Source organism: Danio aesculapii, chromosome 22 (genome assembly GCF_903798145.1).
Source record: "Danio aesculapii chromosome 22, fDanAes4.1, whole genome shotgun sequence".
Taxonomy (NCBI): domain Eukaryota; kingdom Metazoa; phylum Chordata; class Actinopteri; order Cypriniformes; family Danionidae; genus Danio; species Danio aesculapii.
Genome location: NC_079456.1, coordinates 1,971,715 through 1,999,078, shown reverse-complemented (window position 1 = coordinate 1,999,078; position 27,364 = coordinate 1,971,715). Strand labels below are relative to the sequence as shown.

Here is a 27,364-nt window from a genome sequence, read left to right as displayed (position 1 = left end):
GTGGTAAAGACTGAAGATGGATCAAGAGTCCACAAAACATGTTTTAGACTGTCCTCAGCTCAAGACGTTCACTGCTGGCACCATTTAAACCAGCCAGTTTAGTATTGAAACTGTGACCTAAAACTGACCTGTGAGAAGTCTGTAATGTTGCTCCCCGAATGGACATTAATAAAGAATTAGTTCTGCAAGACTTTTGAGTCTCTCTACATTACTTATGTGTGACATATTAATGCATGTTTATTAAATATTCACAAGGGCAGCCATGGCCTAATGTTAAGAAAGTAGGACCAAAGGTTGCAGGTTTGACTCCAGACAATTTTGGTAGCCCAACTGGAAGACACAACAACCTCACAACAATGATGTCCAATGAAAGACTGCGTAATGTCCTGTGAGATACTTTTAATGTCCTATAAGAGTCTTATAGATGTCCCATGGATCAGATGTGCAAAAGACAGCAAGGCCACTATGAGTTTTACTCCGTTTTGACTGCTTTAAACTTAACGTGACCTTTCTTCATGCTACGATCACTGTTGCCCTCCAATTAGTATTTCTTTCATGAAACGTATATAAAAACTGCTTTTACTCATGTTAGGGTCACTTCATATAGGACTAAGCCAGGAGTGTCTATACTCGGTCCTGGTGAGCCACTGTCCTGAAATGTTTAGCTCCAACTCCTATTAAAACACACCTGAGCCAGCCAATTCAAAATCTAATCAAGTTTATTTATAAAGCACTTAACAACCAACAAAGAGCAGACCAAAGTGCTGTATAGTAAAAAGAGTTCACTATTTAAAACAAATATAATATAATGTGTCAAAGGCCAAATAAAAAAGATTTTGAGATGGGATTTGACAATGAAGGGGCCTGCCTAATGTAAGGGGGTGAATCATTCCATCATCTGGGACCAGCCACAGCAAATGGTAAGATTCCTCTGAGCTTACACTTAGCATTAGGCACTCTAAGAAGCAGCTGATCTAAGAAAGCGAGAAGGTACGTAGGGGTGTAGCAGATTTGATATAAATGGAGTGGCAGAACCATTTATACATTTAAAAGCATACAAAAGACTTTTAAAATGAATTATATTGTACAGGCAGCCAGTGAAGTGAGGATAAAATGCGGATAATATATTCAAATTTGCGACTACCTGTCCAAAAAGACGTGCTGCATCATTTTGCACCAACTGCAGGCAAGCCAAAGAAGACCTGCTTATACCCAAATATAAAGGATAACAGTAATCTAGGCGAGTGGTCATAAAGGCATGGATTATGGTCTCAAAATGTTACCTTGAGAGAAATGGCTTTACTTCCACCAGCTGTCTTAGCTGAAAAAAGCTTGACTTAACAACTGCTCCTATCAGACTGTTCAACTTTAAGTCTGGCTCAAGTTTAACCCCAAGGTTTGTAAATAGCCGATTTGATGTACTGGGCTAAAGCACTCAATTCAAACAAAGAAGGTCCAGTAATATCCCCAAAAACCATAATTTCTATTTTCTTTTCATTGACACTTAAAAAATTGAGACAACCAGGCCTTAATGCCATTGATACACTGTATTAAGGGTCCGACAAACTCATCCTTTTTAATTGGGACATAGATCTGGGTATTGTCCACATATGCCATATTTACTCAATTACAGACGCAAGAGGTAGTAAATTAAGAGAAAAAAGAAGGGGTCCTAAAACAGAGCCCTGTGGGACCGCATATACCTGAGGGACAGGAGAGGAGACACAATCCCCAATGTTGAATCCCCAATTAAACCTTAAAAGATAATTAAGTCATACTAGAAGCTTTCAGGTAAGTGTGTTTAAGCAAGTTGGAGGTACATCCAGCAGGACAGTTTCAGGTTGACAACAAGTCCTAATCCCATGTTGCAGAGTGATTAATTATAAGGTTTCCCTCCAGAGTGAATCCTCTCATGTCTTTTTAGGTTTCCTGACAGACTGAATCCCATGTTGCAGTGTGAACACTTGTACGGTTTCTCTCCAGTGTGAATCCTGTCGTGTCGTTTCAGGTTTGCTAACAAATTGAATCTCTTGTTGCAGTGTGAACACTTGTAGGGTTTCTCTCCAGTGTGAATCCTGTTGTGTTTTTTAAGGTTTCCTAACAGGCTGAATCTCATGTTGCAGTGTGAACACTCGTAAGGTTTCTCTCCAGTGTGAATCCTTTTATGTGACTTAAGGCTTCCTAACTCAGTGAACCTCTTGGCACAGTATGAACACTTGTACGGTTTCTCTCCAGTGTGAATCCTCTCATGTGATTTCAGGCTTCCTAATTCAATGAATCTCTTGTCGCAGTGTGAACACTTGTATGGTTTCTCTCCACTGTGAATCTTTTCATGCCTTCTCAGGTTTCCTGACAGACTGAATCTCTTGTCGCAGTGTGAACACTTATAAGGTTTCTCTCCAGTGTGAGTCCTCTCATGTTTTGTTAGGCTTCCTAAGTGATTGAATCTGTTGTCGCAGTGTGAACACTGATAAGGTTTCTCTCCAGTGTGAATCCTCTCATGTGCTTTCAAATGTCCTAAACGACCAAATTTCTTATCACAGTGTGAACACTCATAAAGCATCTCTCCAGTGTGAAACTTCTCATGTATTTTCAGATCTCCTGACTGACTGAATCTCTTGTCACAAAGTGAACACTCGTAAGGTTTCTCTCCAGTGTGAATCCTTTGGTGTTGTTTCAATTGCTGAGCTCTAAAAAAAGTCTTCTCACACTTAAAGCACACATACTCTTTCACGCCAGTGTGGATCTTCTGATGTTGTGTTAAATATTGTTGATATGTAAAGCTCTTTCCACACTCAGAACATGAATAAGGTTTCTCCTTTGTATGAACTTTAAGATGATTTTTTAGTTGTGAAGCATTCAAAAACGTTTTGCTGCACTGATCACATGTGTGTGTTTTTTCTCTGTGGGTCAGCACGTGTTGATTAAGATATGACGAGTCTCTGAAACTCCTCCCACACTGAGAACATATGAATGGTTTCTCTCCGGTGTGAATCCTCATGTGAACCCAAAGACTCCGTTTAGATGCCAGACTCTTTCCGCACTCAATGCAGGTGAAAGATTTCCTGACATGACAAAGTTTCTCCTCATTCTCCATCAGATCTGAAACAAAATTTAAATGTAATATATTATTGCAGCCTACGTGAAGGATGATATGAAAGATCATTTATTTATTCAAGTATTCAAAAAATTGTTATCAATGATGGAGTTAAAGAGTCTTAAAGCAGCATAGAGATGCAAACAATCAACTGATGATTAATTGCTGATATCCATTTAAATCGGTAAACATCCTTGTTGGTCAATTAAGCACTTAAAGATTACTTCTGCTGTGTGCACTGAAGGCTGATTTATATGTATGCTCCGGCACAGCCTTCGCGCGGTCGCAATGCACAGCTTTCAAAAAACGTAACTACACGTCACAACGACGCGTAGCGCAAGCTCTGTGACTGGTCAGCTTGGTAGCTGTAACCAGTGGTGGAGAGACAGAGAGCCGCTCGAACCCATTGGAGCGAGTGTTAACAAGTGTTGAGTCCCGTGAAGTAGCTCTAGATGGAAACTGTTGTTTTATGTTTACCTTATGATTTAATGTTGTTGCTCTTTTAAGTGTATTAAATTAGCTACTTTTTGAACTCAGTAATTTTAGTGCTTTTAGATTTGAGTGCTGCATTTGATAAGGTTGACTATGGCATTGTTTTTTATGCATTACAGTTTGTTACCCAAGAATCTTAGTAACAGCACTTTTTCAGTAGTTACTGGTCGAGTTGTTTCCTCAGTAGCTCCTCTTACATCAGGTGTTCCTCCTGTAACGGCAAATACAACTGGAGACGCAGATGAAGTTCAAATATAACAGGAATGAGTTGATGAAACATTTACAATATCTCTTTGCTAGGTGTTTTATGGGAACTTTGTGCTTATATGATTCTGCTGGTGATCAGTGAGATGATGATCAGGTGTGCGTTGAATCGATTAATTGATGAGAGAGCCTGGTGCATCCAAGACACAGGCTGTTTCTCAATATGCGTTCTTCAGCAATCTTGAGTCCCCGTGTTCTCGGTGTAACGTCATCATCAACAGCCAAAGTTCAGTTGCAAAACTCAAGACTGCAAGAATTGCAGATGGGTAAAAGTTCCCAGATGTGTTCTTGATACAGAGGATGCACCGATGCAGACTTGAGTGCAAAACTTGCTGTAAAAGCCCCAGAAGTCGTTGCGGTTGAATAACAGAGGTGTAAGGCGCATCATTCTATATAGAATATAGACCAGGCAGCATCTCATTTCTCACAGGACGTGTTTGCTGTTCTCGTGGTCTCCCGAGTTCATTCTTCCAAGGTAACTTCGCAAGGACACTCTTCACAAGAACACGAGTTGGTTCTCTGCATTCTTGGAATTGAGAAAGCCACATTTTGCCACTGGGTCAAATTTTTAGGGAATATTGACTGCACCTGAAAGGTCTAAAATTCTGCCTGTGGAGGAAGCATTTCAAGGCAGGAAGGCATTTGGGGACAAAAAAAATCCAAATTCTGCTTCAATTCCTGTCTTGATAGGTACCTTCTTCTGGTCAAATTTTGTATCCCTCTGTATTTTGCATAGTTTAGCTCCAAAGTTCTTCAGCACACCTGCCTGGAAGTTTTTGGTATATCTAGAAAGAGCTTGATTGTGTTTGATTAGGATTGGAACTAATTCTGCAGGACACCGGCTATCCAGAACTGAGTTTGGGCACCCCTGATCTAGAGTAAGAAGGGAATTATAAGTGCTTGCTGAAGACATAAGTTGTCATTGTTATTTGAATGATACCAGTGATTCAGCAATCCGCAAGGGATTGAGAAGATCATTCTATTACTGAGGAACAGTGAGTCAAAAGGTTCTGGAAAGTAATTTAGCACCACTCTGTGATGGTACCACAAGATGGCTCCTGGAGGGGGTATTGTGGAGAAAAGTGGGTGCAGAGCCAGTGGCTGTGCTTTAAGCCAGCATCAATGATGATGCAAGCTCAACCAGTGCAAGGAGATAAAGAGAGGTATGACATGGGCTCTCCTGGGCTCATTGAAGACCAGTCAAGCTGCATTATTTTGGATCATTTGAAGAGGTTTATAGGTGATAGATCTAAGTCCAGCCAAAAGAGCTTGGACCAGAAGTTGCTCAGCATGATCAGTCACAAAGAGTCTAATCTTTCTACCATTGCAAACTGCAAACATACACAATCATTCTGTGTTTGCAATGTGCTTTTCGAAGGAGAGCAAGTCATCAAAAATTTGGTGTCATTTGAAAATAGAAGGGGACCAAAAACTGCTCCATACGGTACACCTGTGACCAGCTGATGAACTTTCAACAGACAGCCCTGAAAAGACAACCCTTAAAACTCTGAAAGATCATCAGATGAGGTAAGACTCCAACCAGCTGAGGGTTCTAGTGACGCCCATTGAGATGAGAGAGACCAGTCTGTATTTTTCAGCTGTTAAAAGTGTTTAGTGATGGTTTCTTGAGCAGTGGGGTTACCCAGGCTAGGGGTCCTTTCTTCGTACCTCGCTTAAATGATCTAAGATGATTTGGCAGATCCTGGATCTTTTAATCTTGATAACTGATCTCTGGCTAATTTAATCAGATTAAAATGTCTGGATAAACTGATCTGAGATAGCTGCGAGTGTTGTGAAGGACCGATCTATCCATCCTCGAAATCATGATCAGCAATGCAACGATTGGCTGACAGCACAGCAGCGTAATGACATCATCTGATTAATATTCAATTATCCATTTGAGCAAAATTACACAAAATTAGCAGTTTGTTAAATGTGATACGCAATAATTTTCTATGTTGTTGTGGGCTGCATGCTTTACCCTTTCATGTGTCAAGAGTATTCATCATGTATTTCAATGCATATCAATGTATTTAGTTCTACATTTAGAGAAGATTTTCTTTATTTTAGTAGCCTATAGGCCTACTCAAGTTTTTTTAATCGGCATAAGGAATAACTATAAATTAATTTAGCATTTTGATATTGGTAAGGCGTCTGCAACTTTTGCGAAGCATACACTTAGTGCACCACTTAGGGGGCTTCCACACAGGTTCTGCATCTTGTTGATATACACTGTGAACATCAGCTACGCTAATTATTTTCTTTATTCTCCATTTCCACCTGGGGATACTCTTCCCGAGGCCCTCAGACTATGCAGAGTCACTGATTCGATCCAAGACCAACGACGAGATGATCCCAAGGTTTCCATATCCTGGACCTGGCCGAATCCTGAGCAGCTGCTGTGGTGGTCATGGAGGAGTGGAGAACATGAGACTGATTCCTGTGATGCTCCAGAGACAGACGAGTCTTCGCTGAGGCCTGCTTCCAGCCTCCACCACTGAGACTGCAGCTCTGCACAAGACGTTTGGCCAGCGGAGAAATTAAAATGATCGTGCCCAACTGAGCCTGGTTTCTCTCAAGGTTTTTTTTCTTCACTTCCGCCTTTAGTGAAGTTTTTTTTCCCTCTCCACTGTCGCCACTGGCTTGTATGGTTCAGGATCTGTAGAGCTGCGCATCGTTGGATTTGCTCTTCAGTATTTGGACTCTCAGTAGTGATTATTAAACCACACTGAACTGAGCTAAACTGAACTGAACTTAAACACTACAAACTGAACTACACTGTTCCTATTTACTGTGACCTTTTATGTGAAGCTGCTTTGACACAATCTACATTGTATAAGCGCTATACAAATAAAGGTGAATTGAATTGAATCAAATCACCGGCATATTAGCGGTTAGTCTTAACAAATATTACAAATTAGTCTTTGTATTTTTATTTCGGAGTGCAGATTGCATAAGTTTTATTCATTCATTTTCTTTTCAGCTTAGTCCCTTTATTAATGTGGGGTCGCCACAGCGGAATAAACTGCCAACTTATCCAGCAGGTTTTAAGCAGCGGATGCCCTTTCACCCTTCTACCTACTGAGCCACTGCGTCGCCCTGCATAAGTTTTATTAATATATTTATTTTTAACTTAAATTATACATTTACTATTTTTTCCAAGTTTATATAACTTCTGTAAGAAAATTTCAGCATTCGGTACATACTTTCAGTATTATCTTTGCTTGAACTGACCTGATCCAATCCTGTTTATGAAATGAACCTGCTCCCAAGCAGGTTTGAGCTACCAGAACTCTTGCTATGATAAGTCTCAGATGAGTTTTGAAGAACGAAACAATCCTGTAGCGTGTCAAATCGTCAATATCCAAATCCAGGCAATTGAGTAATCCACGTACTAAGAACAAACCCCTGCTCTTTGGGATTTTAACCAGGAAAATATTAGTACTGTTTCCTAACAAGGTGACAGTGTGAACTACCACACATCATGTATATGCATTTTCGGGTACAAATCCCCATCTCTTTACTGTCTAACATAGCACACCATATGCTACACACAACAACGTTCTCACTACTGCAGCAGTCTGATTAAAACTGTATCATTAGACATGAGAGCTGTCCAGCGCCAGTTCTAATGGGAGACAAATTAAGATTGTTCAAAATCAATCAGAAAACATATCATTTACCACACAACAAATCAAAAATCCCAATATTTCATGGGTTATGTTGCTTCAAAACAAGATGCTGTATTCCAGTGGACTTATAAATTGGTGCAATTCAGAAAGCTTGGTCAACATAAGAACTCCACACTACCTGACAAAAGTCTTGTTGTGGATCTCAGTTGTAAGAGCAACTAATAATAACTTGACTTCTAGTTGATCATTTATAAAAGTGTCAGAAGGTGGATTTCTCTGATGAACCATCTGTTGAACTGCATCCCAATCATCACAAATACTGCAGAAGACCTATTCGAACCTGCATGGAGCCAAGAATCTCACATTAATCAGCTAAGTTTGGCGAAGGAAAAATCATGGTTTGGGGTTCATTCAGTATGGGGGCGTGCGAGAGATCTGCAGAGTGGATGATCAACATCATCAGCCTGAGGTATCAAGACATTTGTGCTGCCCATTACATTACAAACCACAGGAGAGGGCAAATTCTCCAGCAGGATAGCGCTCCTTCTCATACTTCAGCCTCCACATCAAAGGTCCTGAAAGCAAAGAAGGTCAAGCTGCTCTAGGATTGGCCAGCCTAGTCACCAGAAATAAACATTATTGAGCATGTCTGCGGTAATATGAAGGCATTGAAGATGAACACAAGGAATCTTGATGAACTCTGGGAGTCCTGCAAGAAGGCTTTCTTCACCATTCCAGATGACTTTATTAATCAGTGATTTGAGTCATGTCAGAGATGTATGGATGCAGTCCTCCAAGCTCATGATGGAGTCAGACACAATATTCATTCTGTTTCCACTGCAGCATGACCACATATTCTATACTGGACATTATTGAAGGTTCAGTGAGCAGACTTTAGTCTAAGCAGAGTCAGACCTTACTGTCCTAATCAAATCATTAATAATCAAGGCATGATCAGATTATATTGTGCTCAAATAAGCCTCATCTAGAGGCCTTTGCTTTTCAAATGAGCCGCTTCTGATACCAAATGATCAACTAGAAATCAAGTTATTATTTGTTGCTCCTAAAACTTGGATAGGTGACAGGACTTATGTCAGGTAGTGTACAGTAATAAGTTTGAATTCTGCTGTATGTGATTGTGAATGATTGATGTTACATTGTATATAGTTTACCCTTTCATACAGTGTGTTCCAGCTTTTTTATTGCTATTTTACGTAGGTAATCAGCATGTAATTATACACCATCAGGCTTTAAACCCTGAGGACAAATGAATATCTAGCTCAAAAGGCATCACTGTCATACTACAGCAGGAAAGAGCAACCTTTAATATACGTTTATAAATCTCTTATTTAAGTCCGTGTCAGGTTTGTAAAAGTGTTTTTAGCCACTTCCCAAACAGAGGTCACAGGACAGTAAAAAATCAGAACAATACACAAATATAAAACAACTTAAATCATATTTAGTTTGGCTATCTGTTATTTTATCAAACTAACTAACCACTTCTCCTAAACAAGATACAGAAAGACAATTAAGATAAAGGGTTTATTTTGTTTAAAGAGTTTTTATTTATTAGTCTAACTATAGGGGGGATGGATTTGAACATTAGTGAAGAATCACGAATAAACACCAACCTATGTGCTCTTCAGTCTCTTCCTCTTTTATTCTGCAGGGTTCTGGATCACTCATCTTCTCACTGTCCTTCAATAAACTCTGTCTTTCAGATTTCACTTCTTCCTGATGGTCTGATGCTCGTCTTCACTTGTAGACTGATGGGAATACTCCAGTATTTATAGCTGAACTGAAGGAGGAGGAGCAGATCTGCAAAGATTGAAATGTCAGTTACATTTTTTTTTCTGTAAACTTGTTTACAAAACTGCCGAGACAAACAAAGGGTTGATCTTGTTGCTATAAATGATGTCATCATGCTTATTAGGTGTGTACACAGTGACTGGTTATATGGGAGGGGTCTTGGACAGAGATTTATTTATAGACACATTCCATGTTAGCTCAAGCCCTGAATGGGTTTTGGGATTTCTGAGTTTGCAAAAAATGAAATAAAAAAACATCATAGAAAGTTAAAATCAGACAGCATATGTGGCTTTCCTTTGGTTTACTCTATTATATACACTCACTGGCCACTTTATTAGTACCAGGTCGGACCCCCTTTTGCCTTCAGAACTGCCTTAATCCTTCATGGTATAGATTCAACATGGTACTGGAGATATTCCTCAGAGATTTTGCTCCATATTGACATGATAGCATCACACAGTTGCTGCAGATTTGTCGGCTGCACATCCATGATTTGAATCTCTCGTTCCACCACATCCCAAAGGTGCTCTATTGGATTGAGCTCTGGTGACTGTGAAGGCCATTTGAGTCCAGTGAACTCATTGTCATGTTCAAGGATCTAGTCTGAGATGGTTCACACTTTATGATATGGTGCATTATCCTGCTGGAAGTCAGAAGATGGGTTCACTGTGGTCATAAAGGGATGGACATGGTCAGCAACAATACTCAGGTAGGCTGAGTAAACCCTAGAGATGGTTGTGTGTGTAAATCCCAGTAGATCAGCAGTTTCTGAAATACTCAGACCAGCTCGTCTGGCACCAACAACCATGCCGCGTCACTTAAATCCCCTTTCTTACTCATTCTGATGCTTGCTTTAAACTGCAGCAGATCGTCTTGACCATGTCTACATGCCTAAATGCATTAAGTTGCTTCCATGTGATTGGCTGATTAGACATTTGCATTAACGAGGAGTTAATTAACAAGGACAGGTGTACCTAATAAAGTGGCCAGTGAGTGTATATATTATTATACTTAGAAAAACAATTATTTCAGTTTTTGCAAAAATGCTGTTATATCATATGTTATGTCATATTTTTTATGAAACCTATCTGCATTCAAGTGGTGATAAAACATGAACACGAAGAGAGAACTAAATCAAGCTCAATTTTTTATTTTGATTTATAACATGAACAAATTCACAGAATAAAATATTATAAACATTAAAATCATCCTTTTTCAAATTAAGGTACAACTTTTTTTTTAAATGCTAGCAGGGAAAGAGTTAATGTTTCAGATATAAAATAAAGACTTTTTTTTCTCCACTAAGTTAATGTATATTCTTTGGATTGATGGCAAATAAACTTAGACAAACTTATTCAAATATATTCTTAGGCTAATATATCCTCACTTCTAAGTAGGCCTGTCGCGATACCTATTTTCTGTTGTACAATATATTGCACCAAAATACATTGCGACAAACGATATTACTGTCATTTTAGGACCCCTTTATGCCACTCAATATATAATGGCAAAATGACAATATAATATCATCACAATGCAAGTACACTTCCAAAAAACATCATATTTTATTCTAAAGAATATTTCTAGAAAGATGTATAGTCATTTCTCACAGTTTAATAACTAGTGATTGGAATCAGAATGTAAAAACGCATATCCTAAAAAACTAATAATAAATGTTAACAATAAAGTGCAAGGTAAAGAGTAACAGTGGCAGCGATATCTGCTACCAGATGTATTTTCAGTTGTCAGACACCCACATGAAAATATACTAGAGGAAATACTAGAGTGTTTTTAAACATATTGACACCTCCAATAAAGATCGAGATGTTGCACAACCAGCAAAAATGTTGCTAGAATTGGTTATGTATAGGCGATATATATATTGCATCAACAAAAATGATTAAGCTAATGTCTGTGTAGTACGATATATCGATAATTGTGACAGGCCTACTTCTAAGTCTCTGTGGATAAAAGCGTCTACTAAATGACTAATTGCAAATGTAAAGATATTTAAGCACTTTTATATATTAAAAAAAACTATTTTACAAAAACACATTAATTAATTTATTTTTTTTTACATTTGTAGAAGATATATTTGCATTAATATATTTTCTGTAAATAAAATTTGTACTCTTTTCACGTATTTTGACATTAATGTAACAATATATTAAAATATATAAGAAAACCTCTGCATATATACATTTATAAACGCTAATTGTGGTCAAATGTTTCTAAAGTATAGCAAAGGATAGTTTGCGTTTTGTCTCAATGACTTACATCTCTTCTCTACTAACGTTTCACTGATTTAAGAGTTAGACTGTGCTAAAACACTTTGTAAAATACACTTAAAGCAAATATTTAGGAGTCATAAATGTAAGGCAGAGGTAGGGAACCTATGGCTCGGGAGCCACACGTGGCTCATTGACCACAAATATGTGGCTCTCCAGCTCTCTCTCTCTTCAATAATATTGTTTCCTACTGAAAATACAACTACAATTCCCTTTTTATTGTATTTTCCACAGCAAAATGAATAAGAACTCAGTTTACAATAAAAGGACTTTATAATATATGTGATGCTGTGGTTTAACTTGAATCGTGACACCAGTAAAGGGCAAGCATCTTCCATTTCAATGGTAACCTCACGCACATAAATTCATACAACATCATGAGTGGAAATGGCAAAAACAAAAAAAATCTATAAATCCTTTCTTCATACATCATGATGCGTCATATTTGGTTATTTTTAAGTTGTGCATGAACATAAATAAAGGTTTTGTTCATAAATAAATAAAGGTTTTGATATATACACACACCTCAATGGCTCTTTGCTGAATAAAGGTTCCTGACCCCTGATGTAGGGTTTACACCTTGTAATTGAACAAGAGCTACTTTTCGCTTTAATATGTTTCATGAATTTGTGCTCTGGTCACTTTATTGTGTGAAAGATAACAATATTATTTCTCAAACGACACTTAAAAGCAGAAACTAATAGCAGCCATGTACTGTATCTAAATAAATCCAAATGTTTCTAAAAGAAACTAACGTTATATTCATAACATTGAAGTAGTAGCTCGCTATCTTCACTTGTATGTGGTGTTTAGTATGCGAAATGGACATATAAAGCCTTCAAAAAAAGAGCATGAGCTAAAATACCTCCGACGAAAACCATTTATACTGTAAATTAACGTTACAATCGGGTAAATAAGCAAAACATGGTAAACAGTTCTACTCACCTCGCCTGACAAGACACGGGAGCGCGCGCGGCTGATGACGTCATCACAGCGAGACGAGCGTTATTTTGACGTGAACATATTACAACACGAGAAATATAAAATCACTCAACATGACAAAACACCCAATATTACAAGTAGAGAATACAAATTTGAATTTAATTTAGAAAACATGTTGGTACAGTTAACAGTTAGTAAGCAGTATATGAAGTACTTTTATATACATTCACCGGCCACTTTATTAGGTACACCTTACTAGTACCAGGTTGGACCAGCATTTGCCTTCAGAACTGCCTTAATCCTTCGGGACATAGATTCAAAAAAGGTACTTGAGATATTCCTCAGAGATTTTGCTCCATATTAACATGATAGCATCACACAGTTGCTGCAGATTTGTCGGCTGCACATCCATGATGCCAATCTCCCGTTTCACCCCATCCCAAAGGTGCTCTATTGGATTGAGCTCTGGTGACTGTGGAGGCCCTTTGAGTACAGTGAACTCATTGTCATGTTCAAGAAACCAGTCTGAGATGATTGGCGCTTTATGACATGGTGCGTTATCCTGCTGGAAGTAGCCATCAGAAGATGGAGACACTGTGCTCATAAAAGGATGGACATGGTCAGAACAATACTCAGGTAGGCTGTGGTGTTGACACCATGCTCAATTGGTACTAATGGACCCAAAGAAAATCTCCCCCACACCATTACACCACCAGCAGCAGCCTGAACCGTTGATACAAGGCAGGATGGATCCATGCTTTCATGTTGTTGATGGCAAATTCTGAGCCGAGCATCTGAATGTGTCAGCAGAAATGGAGACTCATCAGACCAGGCAACGTTTCTCCAATCTTCTATTGTCCAGTTTTGGTGACTCTGTGTGAATTGTAGCCTCAGTTTCCTGTTCTTAGCTGACAGGAGCGGCACCCGGTGTGGTCTTCTGCTGCTGTAGCCCATCCGCCTCAAGGTTGGACGTGTTGTGTGTTCAGAGATGCTCTTCTGCAGACCTCGGTTGTAACGAGTGCTTATTTGAGTTACTGTTGCCTTTCTATCAGCTGGAACCAGTCTGGCCATTCTCCTCTGACCTCTGGCATCAACAAGGCATTTGCGCCCACAGAACTGCCGCTCACTGGATATTTCCTCTTTGTCGGACCCTTCTCTGTAAACCCTAGAGATGGTTGTGCATGAAAATCCCAGTAAATCAGCAGTTTCTGAAATACTCAGAGCAGCCCGTCTGGCACCAACAACCATGCCACGTTCAAAGTCACTTAAATCCCCTTTCTTCCTCATTCTGATGCTGGGTTTGACCTGCAGCAGATCGTCTTGACCATGCCTACACGCCTAAATGCATTGAGCTGCTGCCATGACATTGGCTGATTAGAAATTTGCATTAACGAGCAGTTGGACAGGTGTACCTAATAAAGTGGCCAGTGAGTGTATAAAACTCTTAAATAAAAGTCCTAAGAGATCATAAAAACAAAACTGCGATTGATCTTTTGTCTTTTATAGAAAAGTATAAACTACAGGGGAAAAACCTTTTCATTTATTTCACTGGATTCAGTTATTTGTTATTTTATTTAATGTTCTTATTTATGTATTTAGTTCCTTTTTTGCACTTGTTTTTTTTTTTTTTGTAATGTGAAGATGAACTAAGCCAAGTTGTTGAACATTATTATGTTCAATAATAAATAAATAAAACTTTTATGAATAAAAAAACTTTGGGAAAACAAAGCGAGAAGCTTTATGTATTTTAAAAAATTATAACATTTGAAATAATGTATTAAAATTCAATTCAATTAATAATAATAATAATAATAATAATAATACATTTCTAATCTGCTTTTCAGCTTGTTAAAAAACTTCTGTGGACCATTCCAGAAAACCCAATTACAGCACACTGCAACATAATGTCTTTATTTTACATGTCATTTCACCTATCAGAGCCTCTTAGAGACTGTGCTGGCTCATTTCTTTCAACCATTTTAAAAATGCGTTATAATTGAGAGAGGTGGGTTGCTTAATCTGCCGAAGCACTGTCAAATTTAAAGTAAAGTGAGTATTGTCGAGTATGGTTACCTATATTCGAAATTAGTCCTCTGCTTTTAAACCATCCATATCCACACAGTGAGCATATACCATATACTACACCACAAAAGGAGAAATAAAGGGCTTCCTTAGAAGTGCTGAAATGTTTACAATGCAAAGCGCTGTGAGTGTTCATCCTACCAGCCTCGATGTTTATTTGTTTGTATATAAAAGTTATGTGGGGAATTTTTAAATTGATTAACGCAAAACGCCACACATCAACTTTTAGCATTAAACAAGCAAAAATTTGTAGAGGTGTGAACCTACACTGGTCTCACGGTTCGGTTACGATTATCACGCCATCGATTCGGTTCAATTCGATATTACGAAGCATCACGGTGCATTGACGTTGCTTTCCATACACAGTGTTGTATGTATTTTAGGGGGTGGCTACAACAAACTGTCTGTATAAACACACACACACACACATTGCGACACAGCACCACACTGTCTCTCATTCACACACATACACAAACATAGACAGCGCTACACAAACACGCACGCACGCACACACACGCGCTTGCTTGCTCGGGAGCGATATTGTGAGACCGCCCACTCCTGTTAATATAACACCAGAGTTACCGACTGCTTCTGCGCTTTATTCGGAAATTTATTCCCGCACCGCATGAAATCTGGTCGGGTCCCGCGACAATGCATACAGCCGAGAGGAAAAGAGAGGGGAGGAAAAGTCACGCCAGCAGGTGAAATGAGCCACAGTGAGAGAGAGAGGGAGAGAGAGAGATGGAGTACTCTCATTCCCTCAATCGCAGAGAAATAGGGGCTTCTGCTGTAAGTGCCAGTGAAAGACTGTACAGAAAACACACACACAGTCACATTTTTAAGTAGTTGGCACCTGAAGTGTTGTAAATACCCGCGCTCGCCTCCCTCGCGACAGAGCGCATATGAGATACATGACGTCAGTACATAATAACCGTTTATGATTATTATTGAACCAATACCGAATTGTCCACGGTTGCATTGCGGTGCACCGAAGAAACAATTTTCACACCCCTAAAAATCTGTAATAATAATTGCAAAGAATCAAGACCAAGCGCGTAACAAAGTCTATATGCACATTCACTCTGACAGATTGTTTTCTCCCACGACATACACAGATTTGACATTAATGTGGGTGTTTTCAGTAATGCCAACCAAGTCTGATTTCTCTCAAGAGTGAGTCCTATGGTGTTTTTTCAGGTTTCCTAACTGACGAAATCTCTTGTCGCAGTGTGAACACTTGTACGGTTTCTCTCCGGTGTGAATCCTCTTGTGTCTTTTCAGATCTGCGGACTGAATGAATCTGTTGTCGCAGTGTGAACACTTGAACGGTTTCTCTCCGGTGTGGATCATCTCATGTCTTTTCAGATCTCCTGACTGAACGAATCTGTTGTCGCAGTGCGAACACTTGTACGGTTTCTCTCCAGTGTGAATTCTCTCATGCGCTTTCAGATGTCCCAACTGAACGAATCTCTGGTCGCAGTGTGAACACTTGTACGGTTTCTCTCCAGTGTGAATCCTCTGGTGCTGTTTCAAGTCTGCAATTCTAACAAAAGTCTTCTCACACTCAAAGCACACGAACTCTCTCACGCCGGTGTGGATCTTCTGATGTTTTCTTAAAAGGTTTTGATGTATAAAGCTCTTTCCACACACAGTACACGAATACGGCTTCTCGTTTGTATGAACGCTAAGATGGTTCTTCAGCTCTGAAGTCCTCAAAAATGTTTTGCCGCATTGTTCACACCTCTGTGTTTTCTCTCCAGTGTGGATCAGCATGTGTTGATTAAGGGATGATGACTGTCTGAAACTCTTCCCACACTCAGTGCATGCGAATGGTTTCTCTCCAGTGTGGATCCTCGTATGAACCTTGAGATTCCGCTTGGATGCAAATGTCTTTCCACACTCAGTGCAGGTCAAACATTTCTTGACATGATGAAGTTTCTCCTCGTTCTCCATTATCAGGTCTGAAAGCAAAATTAAATTTAATATAAGAAATTAGGGAGAAAGGTTTGAAGCTGGAAAATGATCTGAAGGATAACATGAAAAATCTGCTATTTGTCCGACTCCATTAAAATGGTTATCACTGACAAAGTTAAGGAATATTAAAGCCTTAAAGCATGCAAAGTAATTTAAGCTACTGGTTTAAAATACACAGATTAGGGATGAACACAATTAATTGAAGGTTGATTAATATCAGATAACCCTTGTAATTAATAAATCTTCTCAATGACATAATTTATGTTCTGCTAAGTTCTTTGTGACTCCCCTTATTATGCCTTCAAGCCAGGGGTGTCCACACTCGGTCCTGGAGGGCCGGTGTCCTAGAGAGTTTAGCTCCAACCCTAATCAAACACACCTGAACCAGCTAATCAAACTCTTAATACATATACGAGATACTTTCTGGCAGGCGTTGAAGCAAGTTGGAACTAAACTCACCAGGACACTGGCCCTCCAGGACCGAGCATAGACTCCCCTGCCTTAAGCCATAGGTCTCAAACTTAATTCCTGGAGGGCCGCAGCTCTGCACAGTTTTGCTCCAACCCTAATCAAACACAGCTGATCCACTTAATCGAGGTGTTCAAATAAGACTTGAACACCATGGCTGTTTCTCAATATGCGTTCTTCAGCGATCTTGCGCCCTCGTGTAACGCCATCATCATCCGCCAAAGTTCAGTTCCAATACTCAAGACTGCAAGTACCGAGGACACGTGAAAGATCACGACTGTGATCTTGATATCAAGGATGCACCGATGCAGCGAACTCGCTCTATAAGTCCCCAAATCATTGCGACAGGAGGTAATCACCGTCCTAAATGAAATTTAAATCCTAAATTAAAGGCATAAACACATTAAGGGTGTTTATTTGTTGAAATTCGTATTAAAATCTGTTTTATTTGTGATGTGCAACGTATATTTGTAAAGTCTTCTTTCTACCCAAGATGGACGTGGCACAGTGGCTCAGTAGTTAGCATTGTCGCCTCACAGCTAGAAGGTCACTGATTTGAGTCCCAGCTGGACCAGTTTGCATTTGTGTGTGAAGTTTGCATGTCGGCGTGGTTTCCACCACAGTCGAAACACATGTGGTATAGGTAAATTATATGAAGTAAATTGGCCGTAGTGTGTGTGTGAATGAGTAGGTATGGGTGTTGTGGCTGGAAGGGCACTGGTTCATTCCACTGTGGCGCCTGCTAATAAGGGACTAAGCCGAAAGAAATGGAATGAATGAATATGTGACACAATTAACAACCTTCTGTTAGGGTATAATGGCTGTGAATTGTTTTGACTGTAAGGCAGAGAACAGCCTACAAACTCTGTTGAAGCTGGCTTCTGCATATGAAACTGCAATGTATTGTCTGCAGTAATCTTTTCTTTATTTAAGTCTATCTCTGACTCTGGTTTTTGATCATCTTGCCGGGTTGTTGGACGTAATAGTACACTCCACTACAATACAAACTCCTAGCGTAACCACCACCAACCACTGTTGTTATTGTGCTTAGCAGAAAATACTTTGTTCTTTGGACCCTTACAGAAAACACAATTACAACTATTTAAAGCATAACATCTTTAATTTAACATTAAGGAAACATATTTTAATAGCCATCTGTCACATCCTCTTAGAGACTATAAAACGTAAGATCAAATTCTTAAACTTATTAGTAATGCAAAAGATTACACAGCAACTTTTCAACATTAAAACAAGTACAAATATATCATAATAACTGCAAGTAATCAAGATCAAGTGGCCAACAAAGTATATGCAAATTCACTCTAAGGGCTTGTTTTCCCCATGACAGGGATCTACGCAGGACTTTTATTCTGCACCTAACCGTTTTCGCTATATATAAATTTTGCTTCCACAATCTCACATTCACATTGTCACCAGTCAAAAATGTAGGTTGTCTAAAAAAGTATACATTTTTTATACTTCCCAAAAGACATTATAATTTGAACGGCATCCATGTCTGTTTTTCATTATCCAGAGGTCTCCATAATCCTGGACCAGGCCGTATCCTGAGCAGATGCTTTGGCAGTCATGAAGGAGTGGAGACTATGAGACTGATTCCTGAAAGACCCCAGTGACATACAAGTCTCTGCATTGATCCTGTGGGCCAGCCTGTACACCCGCCAGTGACCTACTCACACCTGCATTTCTCCACGATGGATAACCAGCGTTCTCTTGTCTTGGGTGTCCAGAGTGCAGCTCTTGCACAGGAAGTTTGGCCAGGGGAGGAACGGTCGTGCCCAATTCAGCCTGGTTTCTCTCAAGGTTTTTTTCCTTCTCTTTCGTCAACTGGTGAAGTTTGTTCCTCCACTGTCGCCACTGGCTTGCTTGCTTGGTTTGAGACTTGTGGTGCTGCGCATTGATGGATTTGCTCTTGAGTGTTTGGACTTTCAGCAGTGAACATTAAACCACACTGAACTGAACTAAACTGAACTTCAATTGTGAAATGGACTGACACAGTTTAATTTACTAGAACTTCTGTGTTAAGCTGCTTTGACACAATCTACATTGTAAAAGTGCTATAGACATGAAGATGAATTGAACTGAGTTACTTTTTACATTTCTTTGCCAACACAATAAGAAAAAAAATCAGAGAACTAAAAAAATTAATACGACATCGGTCATTTGAAATTCCAAGTTGAGCATCCTTCAAGGACTGCACATCCACGTTTTGCTCTGTAATTGTTCTGCTCGGTCACTCATCAATGACCTGTTCTGTCTGTTATGCAAATGCTGCACAAACAGACCATGAAATGCATAAAGCAGAAAACTCTGAACCATCCGTGCAGCATGTGTATACTACGGATGCACCAATACCATTGTTTTGCAACCGATCCCATCTCTAAACTAAAATTCTGAGTATCGACCGATACAGATCTGATCCTGATACTGATCCCCTTTTTTTTAAAACATAATAGAGTTTCTATAGTTCTGGTGATAAACTCAAATAATATATCTTCTGTGGTAAAACTAACAGACCAATAGGCCTTCTGTATACGACAGACAACACAATCTAACAAAAAATATGATGCTTGCTGTAAACTACATTATTTGAGCATTCATTATGACACTGATATGATCAGTTGTGGTCCATCTTATGTTTCCTTTTTTAAAATTAGGATTGTTCTTTGAAATCTGTAATAGGTTACCACTATTGACTCTAATTGTTGGTAAAATAACTAGCCTTTTAGCAAAGCCTGACATTTTCCTGCAGGTTTGATGCAGATTAAAGTGTCTGAGGCAACTTTTACTTAATAAACATTCCCTTGCATAAACTCGCCGTGAGGGAGATGGAGAAAATGAAAGCACATCAGCACTGAGGAAAAATCTGATGCTCAAGACAGAATCTTTAAAATAATGACTTATATTAAACATAATGCAAATATATGACAGGCATATATATATATATATATATATATATATATATATATATATATATATATATATATATATATATATATATATATGTTGAGGTACGTACAGTGTAGCATTGAGTCTTTTCAAATTTATAATTTTAGGTCGGCCTACTTTGTGTGTGAAGAGCAGGTAATAACCCTCTCTACTCTAGTGCGATCTACTGATCTTAAAGACACAGCGCAACATGATTAAGAAACAGCAATGAACTCCTTTTTGCATGTCAAAATGAAATGGAAAACACTAAATGCCTTTCTCCTCTGATTATTTAAACTAATACGAACAAATAGTCTTGGAGGAAGTTTCTCGTGTTGTCATGAACGCGACACACTGTTTGAATTGTGAATGAATGGAGAATGAGAGAACTGAACATGAATTTAAGCACTTCACATTCACATTAAACTATAGAGTGGCTTCAGGACATTTGGGATATAGTAGGTCTACATGACAACTTGCTAGGCTACCTAATAATATGCTACCTTCATGGCTTTTGTTGGCTTATAAATTACACCAAATATAGCGCGCGTGCAAGATCGGATTCTGATCGGTACCAGCTGGCCGATACCCAATCCAGCAAAAATATGCAGTACCGAACCGAAATCCAATCCAAGTATCGGGATCGGTGCATTCCTAGTGTATACAGTACTGAGTACAAGCTAACTGTGGTGGATATGCAAGTAATGAAAGCTTCCACAACTCACGGCTGTATGCTCTCAATCAGGCCAGGCTAGTATAGCCAGAAAGTATAAATCCAGTTTGTAGTGCAGATATGCTTTTGTGAAAGGATGTTGGTGATGGGATAGTCTACTGTTTGATCTTCCACTCCCATTTAAATTACACCAGAGTTCCACCCTTTAAGTAAAATGAATTCTGCATTACAAGAAACCTGCTCAGGTCCCTTGGTTCCCCCAGAAGAGCCTCTAGAATGCAGACTTCTACCCCACATCATAGACGTATGTGTCATTTAATGTGGGTGTTAACTGTAATGCCAACCAAGTACAGTTTCTCTCTAGTGCAGTTCCTCTCATGTCTATTCATTCCTAAGTGATTGAATCAGTTGTCTCAGTGTGAACACTTGTAACGTTCTTTCCAGTGTGAATTCTGTCGTGTCTTTTCAGGCTTCCTAAATGACGGAATCTTTTGTCGCAGTGTGAACACTTGTAGGGTTTCTCTCCAGTGTGAATCCTCTCATGCCTTTTAAGATCTGCTGATGAACTGAATCTGCTGTCGCAGCGCGAACACATGTACGGTTTCTCTCCAGTGTGAATCCTCTCGTGTCTTTTCAGATGTCCTACCTGGATGAATCTGTTGTCGCAGTGTGAACACTTGTACGGTTTCTCTCCGGTGTGAATCATCTCATGTGTTTTCAGATATCCTAACTGAATGAATCTTTGGTTGCAGTGTGAACACTTGAACGGTTTCTCGCCAGTGTGAATCCTTTGATGTGATTTCATGGATTCTGAACGATTGAATCTCTGGTCGCAGTGTGAACACTTGTACGGTTTCTCTCCACTGTGAATCCTCTGGTGCCGTTTCAAATCTGCAACTCTAAAAAAAGTCTTCTCACACTCAAAGCACACGAACTCTCTCACGCCACTGTGGATCTTCTGATGTTTTCTTAAAAGATTTTGATGTATAAAGCTCTTTCCACATACAGTACATAAATAAGGCCTCTCGTTTGTATGAAGACTAAGATGGTTCTTCAGCTTTGAAGCCATTAAAAATGCTTTGCCGCATTGATCACATTTGTGCGTTTTCTCTCCAATGTGGATCATGATGTGTTCATTAAGATGTGAAGATTTTCTGAAACTCTTCCCACACCGAGTACACGTGAACGGCTTTTCTCCAGTGTGGATCATCGTGTGAAACTTGAGATTGCGTTTGGATGTGAAACTCTTTCCACACTGAGTGCAGGTGAAAGATTTCCTGACATGAAGTTTCTCCTCATTCTCCATCATCAGTTCTGAAATCAAAATTAAATTTAATATAAGAAATCATTTTGAACCGCGAAGCTTATGTGTAGAATAACATGAAAACTCAATATGTTTCCTGACTCCATTATCACTGATAAAGTTATGGCCCGTTTCCACTGAGAGGTACAGTATGGGTCACCTTTATCAAGCTTGCATTTCCACTGCCAAAAAGGTACCCTTTTGATGGCAGTGGTGTACGACAGAAAGTTTCAGTCGACGTCATTTTTACTTGAGGAAATGTCACAGTCAAGCCGAACGGATTGTTCACATTTCCGGTGGAAGGAAGGAAGGATCGTACTGGAAATTCGATTGTAACGAGTGCTTATTTGAGTTACTGTTGCCTTTCTATCAGCTGGAACCAGTCTGGCCATTCTCCTCTGGCATCAACAAGGCATTTGTTCCCACAGAACTGCCGCTCACTGGATATTTCCTCTTTGTCGAACCATTCTCTGTAAACCCTAGAGATGGTTGTGCGTGAAAATCCCAGTAGATCAGCAGTTTCTGAAATACTCAGAGCAGCCCGTCTGGCACCAACAACCACGCCACGTTCAAAGTCACTTAAATCCCCTTTCTTCCCCATTCTGATGCTCGCTCTGAACTGCAGCAGATCGTCTTGACCATGTCTACATACCTCTACAGCATTGAGTTGCTGCCATTGCCTGATTAGATATTTGCATCAATGAACAGTTGGACAGGTGTACCTAATAAAGTGGCCAGTGAGTGTATATTAACTATTAAAAAAGTGAATTTACAGAAATAGTACCATGATATATTTCATTATTAGGATATAAAATGACTTATATGGTGATATAAAATGTTTGTCTTATTCCAGCATATCTGTCATAACCCTGTTCTGTTTTGATTTGTAATGAGATAGTAGCTGTAGCAGAGTGTAAATATCTCAGTCACCATTAAACAAAAGTTTAAGCAGCTGATGGAGTAGCCAGTCCCCTTCCACACATTAGACTGCTCTGTATTCTGCACTGTTACCTTTGACCAGCCTGTTTTAAAGTTTTATTATAACCTATATTTCTGGATGTTTGACATTTATGAAAATTCAGATTTGGACCATTGGTTTAAAACCTGATCTAAGATCTATTTAGTTTTTTGGGTTATTTATTGGTCTACCTATAGGGATTTTTTTTGAGCATTACTGAGGAATCATGAATAAACACCAACCTATGTGTTCTTCAGCCTCTTCCTCTTTTATTCTGCAGGGATCTGGATCACTCATCTTCTCACTGTCTTTCAGATTTCACTTCTTCCTGATGCTCTGATGCTCGTCTTCACTTGTAGACTGATGGGAATACTCCAGTATTTATAGCTGAACTGAAGGAGGAGGGGCTTCATTAAAAGAGGAGGAGCTTCAGTGTATGAGAAGGTGCAGATCTGTAAAAATGTCAAATGAAACTGTTACTGATTTTGCTTTTTATATTAGTGAACATGATATATTCTCCTATTTATTTATATTAAGCTATGTAGAAATGTTGCTTTTAAGTGCACTAATAAAAAAAAGTGTTGACAGGAAAAATTAAACAATTAAAAGTTCAAAAATAAAAATAGTAAAAAATAAACTTTGAACATAAATTGACAAATTTGCAAATAGTAAACAACTAACTACATTTAAAAATATATAATTGTCTGTTTGTTCAAACTACTTATTTAAATTGAGCTGAACCAACACGATTCTTAAGTTTTTTTAGGGGAGAAAACGTAATTTATATGAAGCTGTTTTGACACAATCTATATTGTAAAAGTGCTTTACAAATAAAGGTGAATTGAATTGAATAAATTTTTATGTTAAATCCACTTAAATTTGTAAAAACACTTATGCTAACTTAATCAACTTGTGTTGGGGCAACAAGAAGGAATTGAGTGGAACCCTTCATTTTTTACAGTGTAACTTAGTTTTCAACTTAGTTTATATATATATATATATATATATATATATATATATATATATATATATATATATATATATTATTATTATTTTTTTTTAAGGGTTTTCACCTTTATTTTGACAGGAAAGTAGAGATGATTGACAGGAAAGTGTGGGGAGCAGAGAGAGGGGAAGGATCGGCATAGGACCTTGAGGCGGGATTCGAACTCAGGTCGCCGTGAACACCGGAGTGCATGTGTCGGTGCACTTTCACTACGCCATAGGCACCAACAACTTAGTTTAGTAGGGTTTTTAAACCTTGTTTCATCAGACTTACAAATGCTGCATTGACAATAATATTTACATTTAGTCATGTAGCAGATGCTTTTGCTACCTACAACTGAGGAGGTTACTGCTGTTAGTGCTCAGAGAATTAGGTGCTAGAATTAGGAGAAGTGAATGTAATCTTTACAATCACAGTTTTTCATATAATAGTATTTTATGGTCCGTTTCCACTGAGTGGTGCGGTATGGGTCATCTTTATCAGGCTTGCGTTTCCACTGCCAAAGGATACTAATGGTACCCTTTTAATGGGTGTGGTGTACGACAAAGATTCAGTCGACATCATTCTCGCTCGAGGAAAAGTAAAGCCGTACGGGTCGTTCACATATCATGAGCAGCACTTCTCACAAAACAAGATGCTTTATACACATAAATACTTGTGTATAAATGTTCATGAACAACCATGATTTGATTATAACTGCAGATCAATGACCCTGAAGATGAAATAGCCCACTGTAACGTCTGCAAATATATAACATAAATAAATATATGAACACATACAGCCCCTTAATCATTGTGCTACCTGTGAAAATAATGACTCTAGAGTTCTGTCTGAGACTGAAAGCTAATGGAAATGGGTTGAAAACAAGACTACACTGATTTGACTGTCTGGCTTTTAGTCAAAAGAATGAATTAATTCGCTACTCAAAGAGTCTGGAGAGAAAAGGTAAACAAATCCATTACTCAATTAGTCTTGAAAGTTAAGCATTACTTAACAACAACATTGTAAATATAGTTAGTTACTGTAGTAGAATAACTAACTAAAACAGTTTTATGGTCGGTTAAAGCATATTTGGCTATTAAATTTTTCATTAGCAGGTTTGTAAACAGCTCGTTTAGGCCCTGGATTTACACAAGAGCAGTTTCAGCATTATAGATGTGACATTTCCAGTAAAAACTTCACAGAGAATGCATATGTAAACATTATAGAGTTAAACGTTCAGAAAAAATATCAATCTGTAAACGTGTTTCATAATTTAAACAAGATAAATCAACTTTATGGACGTGGATGTTATGGATGTGCATTAAAAGTATGTGAATTTACAGTAAACAACATAATTTGTAGAATATCTGTTAATTAAACTGCACAACCCACAAGAGATAATGCTAATCAAAAGGATAATAGAAACTCTATAGATATTCATTATGGATTTATGAGCAAGATTTAGCGATAACACTTATTGACATACTCTTAAGCCAAAATTAAAGGCTGGACATATTATTTTTAAAGATTTCCTCAAGTTAGGAGCTACAATTAGCCTTGAGATATGTCAATATGGGCTCTGCTTGGTTTATTCTGAGTGTGACAGATGACACTATTATTTATCAATGTCCTGCAACAATCACCAACTAACTACAATCATATAATCTCACTAAATATGGATTTTCAGAAATAACTACATTCCTAACAATATGGTATTAGCTCGCTAACGTTATGTGAAATGTGAAGAACGTTGAGAAACGGACAGAATTAAGCGCGGACGCTAAAACTTAGTAGATAAAAACATTCAGAAATGACTCTGTTAATGACTGCTTTAATAAAATGAGCTTAATATTATGGTAAATATGCGAAATAGCGTAAAATGTTCAACTCACCTCGACTCGCCTCAGATGACACGGGAGCGCGCGCTGCTAATGACGTCATCACCGCGAGGCGGAACATTAAAAAAACAAAACAATTTGAGCAAAAGCTTTGCGTATTCCCAAACATCATCAAGGTGAAGAATTGCTGAGTTCGAAAATAAACTATTGGATAAAATAATTGGTCTACATAGATGAATTTAGAGATTAAAGTCAGTTAATAAATTAAGGATGCATTTCACTTGACATCTTTAAATACAAATAAAAAAACTTTAAATACAGATTAAAAACCTAACGAATTTGAAGTTGTTATGCATGCAGCTTTATACTTAAGGGTTTTTCTTAATAAATAAGATACTTATCTGGCATCTACATATACAAGTACTAATAAGTATATAACAAATATATTTAATTACTAATATACAACCCCAAATCAGAAAAAGGTGGGACTGAATGGAATACACAATTAAAAAACAAAGAAGTGATTTCTAAATTTACTTTGACTTGTATTTCATTGCAGACAATGCAACATTATTCAGTGTGTGCTTATGTTTTTTATTTTAAACACATATTCTAATGTTGATTTTTGCAACGTATTTTAAAACATTTGGCACAGTAAAGCATTTACCACTTTGTAATTCTTTTCACATTTAAAATATGTTTAGGGACTGAAAACATCAAGAGATGAAGTGTAGCCACTCAAGTACCTGTATCCTCTTTCTGTAGGACTGTGTAATGTGTGCTGAATGTGGTTTTGCATTGTCTTGTTGAAATATGCATGGGTGTCCCTGGAAAAGAAGGCAGCACATTGTGCTCCAGAATCTCTCAGTGCTTTTCAGCAATAATGGTGCATCACAGAAGAGCAGGTTACCTTTGCCAAGGACACTTACACAACCCTATACCATGACAGACCCTTGCTTTTGGACTTGTTGCTGGTAACAGTCTGGATTATCCTTTTCTTCTTTGGTCCGGAGCACACAGTGTCCATTTCTCCCAAAAAATACATGAAATACTGAGTCCTCTGACCACAGAACACGTTTCCACTGTGTGATGGTCCATCCCAGATGCTTCTGAGCCCATAGAATTCGATGGTGATTCTGGACACTGTTAACATAGGGCTTCCTTTTGGGCTTCATAGGGCTCCCTGCTTAGCTTCAGTGGGCAACTTTGTGAGAGTTGCAGAGAGCTAGCTGCCGGCTAAAAGGTTTTGCATTAAGTATGAAGTAAACTTGCATATATAAAATGAAGAAATGGAAAAGTCACTGATTTCCCCAACTGTACTAAACGCAAACCTTTTCACAAGTGTCCTGCAAAATCATCCACAACTTAATCATTCATCCATTCATTTTCGGCTTAGTCCCTCTATTAATCTGGGGTCCCCACTGCAGAATGAACCGCCAACTTATCCAGCATATGTTTTACGCAGCGGATGCCCTTCCAACTGCATCCCATCACTGGGAAACACCCATGCACACTCATTCACACTACAAACAGTTCAGCTTATTCAATTCACCTGTACTGCTTTGGACTGTGGAGGAAACCAGAGCACCCAGAGGAAACCCACGCGAACT

General features: G+C 38.6%; 2 protein-coding genes across 3 annotated transcripts; both read right to left on the bottom strand.

Moving 5' to 3' along the window:
- Nucleotides 1–865: 865 nt before the first annotated feature.
- On the bottom strand, nucleotides 866–12,567 carry LOC130215929 (zinc finger protein 501-like). The gene is made up of 3 exons (XM_056447796.1): nucleotides 12,528–12,567; nucleotides 9,117–9,303; nucleotides 866–3,102 (listed from the first exon to the last, which is right to left on the bottom strand). The coding sequence occupies exons 2-3, from the start codon at nucleotides 9,169–9,171 to the stop codon at nucleotides 1,877–1,879; spliced, it is 1,281 nt and encodes a 426-aa protein (XP_056303771.1). The 5' UTR covers nucleotides 9,172–9,303; nucleotides 12,528–12,567; the 3' UTR covers nucleotides 866–1,876.
- A 1,810-nt stretch (nucleotides 12,568–14,377) lies between these two features.
- On the bottom strand, nucleotides 14,378–25,842 carry LOC130215934 (gastrula zinc finger protein XlCGF7.1-like). Of its 2 annotated transcripts, none has more exons than XM_056447802.1 (3): nucleotides 25,809–25,842; nucleotides 23,171–23,380; nucleotides 14,378–16,567 (listed from the first exon to the last, which is right to left on the bottom strand). In XM_056447802.1, exons 2-3 carry the CDS (start codon nucleotides 23,223–23,225, stop codon nucleotides 15,774–15,776), a joined length of 849 nt encoding a protein of 282 aa, XP_056303777.1. In that variant the 5' UTR covers nucleotides 23,226–23,380; nucleotides 25,809–25,842; the 3' UTR covers nucleotides 14,378–15,773. The 2 variants fall into 2 exon arrangements, with proteins under 2 accessions (XP_056303777.1, XP_056303776.1); XM_056447801.1 differs by lacking the exon at nucleotides 14,378–16,567 and adding an exon at nucleotides 20,084–21,981.
- Between the last annotated feature and the right edge of the window lie 1,522 nt (nucleotides 25,843–27,364).